The 9540-nt window shown below is 39.9% G+C and overlaps 1 protein-coding gene across 3 annotated transcripts in view; it reads left to right on the top strand.

Annotated features, from left to right (window-relative positions):
• Nucleotides 1-630: 630 nt before the first annotated feature.
• The window catches only part of CAND1 (cullin associated and neddylation dissociated 1), a 52317-nt gene continuing 43407 nt past the window's right edge, over nt 631-9540 (top strand). Inside the window, exons 1-2 of one of the 3 annotated variants that reach the window (XM_060165483.1) lie at nt 631-994; nt 1197-1281. Coding sequence is in view for 2 of the 3 variants with exons in the window: in XM_060165482.1 (XP_060021465.1) it covers nt 927-994 (68 nt within the window). In the remaining variant the exon portion in view is untranslated. The remainder of the gene's footprint in view (nt 995-1196; nt 1282-9540) is intronic. The other 2 variants (XM_060165482.1, XM_060165484.1) reach the window with 2 other exon arrangements.

Below are 9540 nucleotides of genomic sequence, written 5' to 3'. Positions count from 1 at the left end.
AGACTACAAATCCCAGCATTCAGGCCTCCCATGGAGCCAATGAGGAAGCTACAAGTTCCTTCAGCCAATCATATCTTGACGCAGTGTAACATGCGGACTGAATTCTGGGATTTGTGGTTTTCACGTGGCAACTTGCACCATCGTGGTTAAGGCAATGCAGGCCACGCGTCCGATTCAGAACGAAAGCTCCTTCTAATAACTCTTCTGTTCGCCCCAAGTCTAACCTGTTAATTAACTTTACTCCTAGGCCTTATGCGCCTTAAAAATCGTAAGCTTTTTCTCTTACTGTCGTACAGGAAAAACAAGTTATTTTCGGATGAAGGTCTCCTCCTCCTACTGGCCCCCAATCCTTTAACCGCCGCTTTCAAGTCTCGCGAGAACAGCCCCTTTTGGCCGTTGTCATGCCTCCTGAAGGGCGGGTACGCGAAGATTGACACAGGCTTCAGCCAACAGGATTGTCCTTTACCTAGCGTCTCCGCAGCGTGCGTGGGGAGACTTCCTTGAACCCTGACCTCAGCTTTCTGTAGCGTCCCGCGTCTGCCGCGCCCTCCCCCGGAGCGAAGGAGGCGGGTTTTGGCCTCTTGCCTTAGGGAGCGAGTGCGGAGGGAGTGGGAGTGGGACTGCCCCGAGTGGAAGTGGCTGCCTCTCCGGAGAGAGCCTGCTGTACTCCTCGCTGCTCATGAACTCGTTTTCCGGCGAGCAGCGCCGTCGTTAGGCCGGCCCCGTAGCCTCTGCTTCCCCCGGGACAGGCCCACGCCTCGCCGGGGAGGGGGCAGCCAGTCCAGGCGCCTCCCTTGTCAGCGTCTGCGTCGCGCTGCGACCCTGGAAGCGGGAGCCGCGGCGAGCGAGAGGAGGAGCCCCAGCGGCGGCGGCGGCGGCGGGCAGCAGCACGAGCAGCGCCGGCGGGCGGGATCGAGGCCGGCAACATGGCGAGCGCCTCGTACCACATTTCCAATTTGCTGGAAAAAATGACATCCAGCGACAAGGACTTCAGGTGAGGCCGAAATCCGACCCTCAGCTCCCCTCGGGGTCCCCCATCCGCGGCCCTGGCCCTCACACAGGCCTTGCCCCACCCCTTTGGCCTTAACTGGTTGCTCGGCTTTGCGGAGGTCTCCAGGCCACCCTCCGCTCCCCGATCCCGGCAGGTCCCTTTCCTCGCCCACCTTCTAACCCCCTTCCCCCATTCTTTCCTCTAGGCCGTTGCCCGTCTCTGGTCCTAGGCCTCTTCTGCGTCCCCCACCGCATGCTCTGCCCTCCCAGGACGTGACTTTCGCGTCCCAGGTAGCGTGAAGGAGCGAGATCACGCACCATTGTGAGCAAGGGAGTCGCTCTACGCTTGGAGACCCGGAGGCCAGGCCTACCCGCCGGCCTGCCCGAGGCGCTAGGCCGCCCTGCTCCCGGGGCCAGAGCTGCTGCTGCTGCCCACTCGGGGTCCCAGCTGCCGCCTCCTTTCTCGCAGATGTGAGCGGGCCTAGGTGCATTCAGCTCGAACGATTTGCTTTCTTTTCCAGCCCTTCGGGGATTGGGCTATAAACTTTTTTTGGATTATCCCTTTCGTCAAGGTGGGAAGAAGGTGGAGGGGGAGCCAGGAGGGTGGAAACTTGACTCGTAGGGTTTTCCCGCCAGCATTTCTTGTCATTTTCCCTCGTCAGGCAAAAACCCAAGCAGGATCTCGGGATTTCAGTCTCATTTCCTTAGATCCAAAATTACTGCCAGAAAGGTGAATTACTGAACCTGAAACAAAAAGGTGCAACAAGCAGATGGGTCTTATTGAAAGGAGTTTTTTAATATGGGGATGGTGAATGTGAAGGTTTGTTATAAAGTTCTGTTCCAGGAGACTTGTACGGTTGGTTCCAAACCTTGGTCACATGCATATTGAAGAATTGTTATATTTTCACGGGTAATCTTGGTTTCTCTCCCTCTTTTTTTTTTGCGCTACAGAAATTGTTACATTCTTTCCTTCCCGCCTTCCATCCCATCACAAAATCAATCAACTCCCGATCTAATTAGCTTTTATAGCTTGGATACTTGTTTTGTTCTCTAGTGGTTTTATTTTCTGTGCATTTTAAAGGGAAGAAAAAATAGTCTTCAATTTAAATTGTGGCTGACGGGCTTATTTGTTTTTTTTGTATGAACGGTACGTTTTAACACCTGAAAACACGCCCAAACCTTATGTACTGGGGAAATATTTTTTGATTTGTGAAAGGAGAACCAAGAAAAATGTAATAATCTGTTCCTAATTAAGTTAATATGCTGGCATATTAAAATAGCCAATGACATTTTGGTTCTGTGACTTCATAGCCAGAAATGATTCTCAAAAAGTTTTGCTATCTAGGGAGTTTTTAAGTATTGTATTCAAAAGTTTTAAAATTAGTTTGCTAATAATAAAGGTTCGAGTGTTCGTTTTTGGAAGAGACGTGTTTATTTTGGGCATTAATATTTTTAGATTTGTGAGTTCTAGGGTCAAAATCAAGATTAAAATAAATAAAAGGTTTTGTTTGTTTTTTAAAGGATTAGAATGCTGTTTACTTCCCTTTGGAGCTTTGCTTGCTCCCAATGCAAGCCATTAAAATTTAAATAAACATTTGAATGGAACATACATAAAAAACTTTAAGTAGGTAGAATGTGTGGTGTGATTTTTACCCCCTCCCATTTCTGTCAGTTTGGCTTATTCTGTAAAAGTACTGACTTTCATTCTGATTGTGTTCAGTTTTAGTCTAAAGATAGGACTTTCCCTATAATAGTACAGTTTTGTTCCACTAGTCAGACTTGTGTGTGGATAATATGTTTAGAATAAAGAAGTCAAGTCATGTGATAATACTGCATATGTGATTATTGACTGAAGCTTTCTTTCTTACATTTCCTCTAAAGGAAAGGTAATACGTACATGCCTGAGGAGTTTTTTGTTTTTTCTAATTATATGGAAGAGTAATGCTCTGATGTTAAGATATACTAGTGTTGAACTTGATAAGGATTATCTACCAATTTGGGCTTGAATAAGTTAAAACATTGCTTGGAGGATTACTCCTAAAAATGTGATACTGATAATATTTTTAATAGTTGGTGAATATTATAGAAGATATGCCTAAGAACAGTAAATGACTTCCAGTAATTTGTCATTAAGATATTTTTAACAACTAAGTTTTTAAGACTTAATACGCTCAGACTATTCAGTAATAGACAAGTCTTGGGAACCAAAGCACTATATATATTAGATTACTGACACTTAAGAGATTAATTAAAATAACGATTGCGGTCAAGTGTTTTGAAGATTTTTCCGTATTTGAATACATGTGTTCTATTTTTAAATGATGCTTTCTAATTTCTCATTAGAAATTTATTTACTTGTTTATTTTGCTGTAAATATCATAGTTATTGTTACATGTTTTAAAATACCTAGTGCTAGAAGGATCTTGAGGACAAGATTAACATTATAGAAAATCTAACATGTGCAGACCACTCTACCTTGTGCTAAGGGGAGAAGAAGATATTACATCCAAAAGGAAGAAAAAACCATTTTTCTCATGGTGGAATCCAAAGGGAATATGACCTACCAGTTACAAATATGGGTTCTAGTCCTGTAGGATTCTTTGCTGTGTCCTATCTGATATCTTGGACAGGCTACTTAGTTTGGGATTAAATTCACTTTTGAGAGACTTGTACATGGGTAATTACAAAAGGTCCCTTATAGGCCCAAATTTTCAGGTCTCTGAATAACTAAATAGTTTTTTTAATGTAAAGAAGGTAAAGAAATGGATGCAGACTTCAAAATTTTGGAATGTCAGCGTTTTTAAAGATATTTTTTTTTGGTAGGACTTAAATTATAGGCGCAATTTATTGGGGGGGAAAAAAACCCTAGTGTCCTTTTTTCTTTCATGTTTTAGTGTTCTTCGAAGGTAGGATACTAATGGTTTAGTGGCAGTAAGTAGTGATTCTGTAGATAACAGAATGAAAATTTTAATGTGTATAAACAAAGTGAATGCTGCACCTATAAATATTAATACTGAATATTCAGTGGGTTGAGGTAACTAATAAGGTTCTGCTTTTATTTTCATAGGCTTCATCACCAGCTTTTATTTTCATATGCTTCATCACCAGCTGAATTCCAGTATTCCAAGGAATCAAGAGCTAAAAAATTTTTTTACCGTTCTTTTATTTCTCTGTACATAATTGTTAATGCTTACTGTGGACTTTATACACTTGATCCTTACAACTTTAGTAAAGTGGATACTAGTAGCAATCTCTGTTTCAGCTGAGGAAACTTCAATCTGGTGATGCTGAGTGCTTGCCCAAGGCCAGTTAAACAGTAGTAGATCAGGGATTTCCAGATACCCCCAGAGCATGAACTCTAAACTACCATATTCTACTTCTGCAAGATTTTGACTAGGGGACATTAAGAGTAAGACCTTAAATTTCAGTTCCCTCTAAGTTAGGCTTAGGGAGTATTTTGTGCTAGAAGAGTAAATAATTCCCTGAGAGGGACGACAAAAAGTTGAAGATAGTGCTTGCCTTCAGTATTCTCTGCATGCTTGTTGAGTGGTTAAGGCATTTGTAAAAACATAAATAACCCAGGGCAGTATGTAGTGTTCAGGCTTAAGTGGCAGAGAAGATGAAAGCAAGGAGATTTATTCATGTTCAAGGAGTGATCTGAGCTAGGTCTTGAAGTTCTAGGTAGGTGTGAAAGCACACAATACAAACAGCACTCTTGGGGTGGGGATAGGAACGGGTAGGGACCTTGTCTTACTGAACTGGATCCTCCACTTCATTTAGTGCCTTGGCCATGTGAGTTCTCAATAGATAACTTGTTTTAGTTGAATTTGATTTTAATTCCAGAGTAAAAAAAGCATGTAAGGATTGGGGAAGTTTAAGAAGTCATTGTAAAATCTACCAATCTATTATTTTTAAATACCATTTGATACAATCTTAAAATAATTCACTGCATTGTAGAATTTCCTAGCTTGATTATGGTTTATGTCACCAAATATATTTATGTGTTTTGACTATTGGAAGGCATTTGCCCTTGGAAACTGTTTAAAATGCTAATAAAAATCTCGGGCCTGTTACAGAATCATCAGTTTTCAGAGTTGGAAGGGAGCTTAGAGATCCCATAACTTAGCTGAAAGTACTGTGTGGGCATTTACAATAATGTAACAGGAAAGACTACATTATCTGGACTGCTTGTGCTTGAAGAAAAGTAAGTTTAATCCGAAGAAATAGATTTGCAGAGATTAAGAAGGTGATTTCTGAGCATTTTCTAAGTTCTTTGTACATTGATGGCATTAAGTTACACGATTTCACTTGTGATTTGGTGGGGAGGGATACAGGTATAGTACTGCTAACGCTTATTATCAGCAATGATTAGGGCTCACTACTGAAAAAGAGGAGAAAGGGACCTCATTGAGGAAACTGAAGAAGAAAGATGACTAATAATTAGTTTTATTTACGTGAACGATATTAAGACTGTCCCAAGTTAATTCATAACTCTAAGAGAATAAATGAGAAAAAATGAGACAGCAGTGTGGTGTGTACAAGATATATGAAAGCTAATTGGTTCACTGGGTGATGCAGTTGGCCCATAGCATTTAGATTTGTGGAAACAAGGGTAAAATTGTGTTTATATATTAAGGGAAGGGTTTTGGAAACCACTCATTGTGCAGTACAAAGGATCTATTTCTACCATTATTTTTTTTTTAACATCTTGATTGAAGTATAATTGCTTTACAATGGTGTGTTAGTTTCTGCTTTACAACAAAATGAATCAGTTATATATATACATAAGTTCCCGTGTCTCTTCCTTCTTGCGTCTCCCTCCCTCCCACCCTCCCTATCCCACCCCTCCAGGTGGTCACAAAGCACCCAGCTGATCACCCTGTGCTATGCGGCTGCTTCCCACTAGCTATCTACCTTACGTTTGGTAGTGGATATATGTCCATGCCTCTCCCTCGCTTTGTCACAGCTTACCCTTCCCCCTCCCCATATCCTCAAGTCCATTCTTTAGTAGGTCTATGTTTTTATTCCTGTCCTACCCCTAGGTTCTTCATGACATTTTTTTTCTTAAATTCCATATATATGTGTTAGCATACAGTATTTGTCTCTCTCTTTCTGACTTACTTCGCTCTGTATGACAGACTCTAGGTCTATCCACCTCATTACAAATAGTTCAATTTCGTTTCTTTCTATGGCTGAGTAATATTCCATTGTATATATGTGCCACATCTTCTTTATCCGTTCATCTGATGATGGACACTTAGGTTGTTTCCATCTCCGGGCTATTGTAAATAGAGCTGCAATGAACATTTTGGTACATGACTCTTTTTGAATTATGGTTTTCTCAGGGTATATGCCCAGTAGTGGGATTGCTGGGTCATATGGTAGTTCTATTTGTAGTTTTTTAAGGAACCTCCATACTCTTCTCCACAGTGACTGTATCAATTTACATTCCCACCAACAGTGCAAGAGGGTTCCCTTTTCTCCACACCCTCTCCAGCATTTATTGTTTCTAGATTTTATGATGATGGCCATTCTGACTGGTGTGAGATGATATCTCATTGTAGTTTTGATTTACATTTCTCTAATGATTAGTGATGTTGAACATTCTTTCATGTGTTTGTTGGCAGTCTGTATATCTTCTTTGGAGAAATGTCTATTTAGGTCTTCTGCCCATTTTTGGATTGGGTTGTTTGTTTTTTTGTTATTAAGCTGCATGAGCTGCTTATAAATTTTGGAGATTAATCCTTTGTCAGTTGCTTCATTTGCAAATATTTTCTCCCATTCTGAGGGTTGTCTTTTGGTCTTGTTTATGGTTTCCTTTGCTGTGCAAAAGCTTTGAAGTTTCATTAGGTCCCATTTGTTTAGTTTTGTTTTTATTTCCATTTCTCTAGGAGATGGGTCAAAAAGGATCTTGCTGTGATTTATGTCATAGAGTGTCCTGCCTATATTTTCCTATAAGAGTTTGATAATTTCTGGCCTTACATTTAGGTCTTTACTCCATTTTGAGCTTATTTTTGTGTATGGTGTTAGGGAGTGATCAAATCTCATACTTTTACGTGTACCTGTCCAGTTTTCCCAGCACCACTTATTGAAGAGGCTGTCCTTTCTCCACTGTACATTCCTGCCTCCTTTATCAAAGATAAGGTGACCATATGTGCGTGGGTTTATCTCTGGGCTTTCTATCCTGTTCCATTGAACTATCTTTCTGTTTTTGTGCCAGAACCATACTGTCTTGGTTACTGTAGCTTTGTAGTATAGTCTGAAGTCAGGGAGCCTGATTCCTCCAGCTCCGTTTTTCATTCTCAAGATTGCTTTGGCTATTCGGGGTCTTTTGTGTTTCCATACAAATTGTGAAATTTTTTGTCCTAGTTCTGTGAAAAATGCCAGTGGTAGTTTGATAGGGATTGCATTGAATCTGTAGATTGCTTTGGGTAGTAGAGTCATTTTCACAATGTTGATTCTTCCAATCCAAGAACATGGTATATCTCTCCATCTATTTGTATCATCTTTAATTTCTTTCATCAGTGTCATAATTTTCTGCATACAGGTCTTTTGTCTCCTTAGGTAGGTTTATTCCTAGATATTTTTTTATTTTTGTTGCAGTGGTAAATGGGAGTGTTTTCTTGATTTCACTTTCAGAGTTTTCATCCTTAGTGTATAGGAATGCCAGAGATTTCTGTGCATTAATTTTGTATCCTACTACTTTCCCAAATTCATTGATTAGCTCTAGTAGTTTTCTGGTAGCATCTTTAGGATTCTCTATGTATAGTGTCATGTCATCTGCAAACAGTGACACTTTTACTTCTTTTCTGATTTGGATTCCTTTTATTTCCTTTTCTTCTTTGATTGCTGTGGCTAAAACTTCCAAGACTATGTTGAATAAGAGTGGTGAGAGTGGGCAATCTTGTCTTGTTCCTGATCTTAGTAGAAATGGTTTCAGTTTTTCACCATTGAGGACGATGTTGGCTGTGGGTTTGTCATATATGGCCTTTATTATGTTGAGGAAAGTTCCCTCTATTCCTACTTTCTGTAGGGTTTTTAATCATAAATCGGTGTTGAATTTTGTCGAAAGCTTTCTCTGCATCTATTGAGATGATCATATGGTTTTTCTCCTTCGGTTTGTTAATATGGTGTATCACGTTGATTGATTTGCATATATTGAAGAATCCTTGCATTCCTGGAATAAACCCCATTTGATCATGGTGTATGATCCGTTTAATGTGCTGTTGGATTCTGTTTGCTAGTATTTTGTTGAGGATTTTTGCATCTGTGTTCATCAGTGATATTGGCCTGTAGTTTTCTTTGTTTGTGACATCCTTGTCTGGTTTTGGTATCAGGGTGATGGTGGCCTCGTAGAATGAGTTTGGGAGTGTTCCTCCTTCTTCTATATTTTGGAAGAGTTTGAGAAGGATAGGTGTTAGCTCTTCTCTAAATGTTTGATAGAATTCCCCTGTGAAGCCGTCTGGTCCTGGGCTTTTGTTTGTTGGAAGATTTTTAATCACAGTTTCAATTTCAGTGCTTGTGATTGGTCTGTTCATATTTTCTGTTTCTTCCTGGTTCAGTCTTGGCAGGTTGTGCATTTCTAAGAATTTTTTCATTTCTTCCAGGTTGTCCATTTTATTGGCATAGAGTTGCTTGTAGTAATCTCTCATGATCTTTTGTATTTCTGCAGTGTCAGTTGTTACTTCTCCTTTTTCATTTCTAATTCTATTGATTTGAGTCTTCTCCCTTATTTTCTTGATGAGTCTGGCTAATGGTTTATCAATTTTGTTTATCTTCTCAAAGAACCAGCTTTTAGTTTTATTGATCTTTGCTATCGTTTTCTTCATTTCTTTTTCATTTATTTCTGATCTGACTTTTATGATTTCTTTCCTTCTGCTAACTTTGGGGTTTTTTTGTTCTTCTTTCTCCAGTTGCTTTAGGTGCAAGGTTAGGTTGTTTATTCGAGATGTTTCCTGTTTCTTAAGGTAGGATTGTATTGCTATAAACTTCCCTCTTAGAACTGCTTTTGCTGCATCCCATAGATTTTGGGTCGTCGTGTCTCCATTGTCATTTGTTTCTAGGTATTTTTTTATTTCCTCTTTGAATTCTTCAGTGATCACTTCGTTATTAAGTAGTGTATTGTTTAGCCTCCATGTGTTTGTAGTTTTTACAGATCTTTCCTTGTACTTGATATCTAGTCTCATGGCGTTGCGGTCGGAAAAGATACTTGATACAATTTCAGTTTTCTTAAATATACCAAAGCTTGATTTGTGACCCAAGATATTATCTCTCCTGGAGAATGTTCCATGAGCACTAGAGAAAAATGTTTATTCTGTTGTTTTTGGATGGAATGTCCTATAAATATCAATTAAGTTCATCTTGTTCAATGTATTATTTAAAGCTTGTGTTTCCTTATTTATTTTCATTTTGGCTGATCTGTCTATTGGTGAAAGTGGGGTGTTAAAGTCCCCTACTATGAATGTGTTACTGTCGATTTCCCCTTTTATGGCTGTTAGTATTTGCCTTATGTATCGAGGTGCTCCTATGTTGGGTGCATAAATATTTACA

This window comes from Lagenorhynchus albirostris, chromosome 11 (assembly GCF_949774975.1).
Source record: "Lagenorhynchus albirostris chromosome 11, mLagAlb1.1, whole genome shotgun sequence".
Taxonomy (NCBI): domain Eukaryota; kingdom Metazoa; phylum Chordata; class Mammalia; order Artiodactyla; family Delphinidae; genus Lagenorhynchus; species Lagenorhynchus albirostris.
The sequence above is the reverse complement of the archived record's forward strand: the minus strand, read 5'-3'. Positions and strand labels throughout refer to the sequence as shown.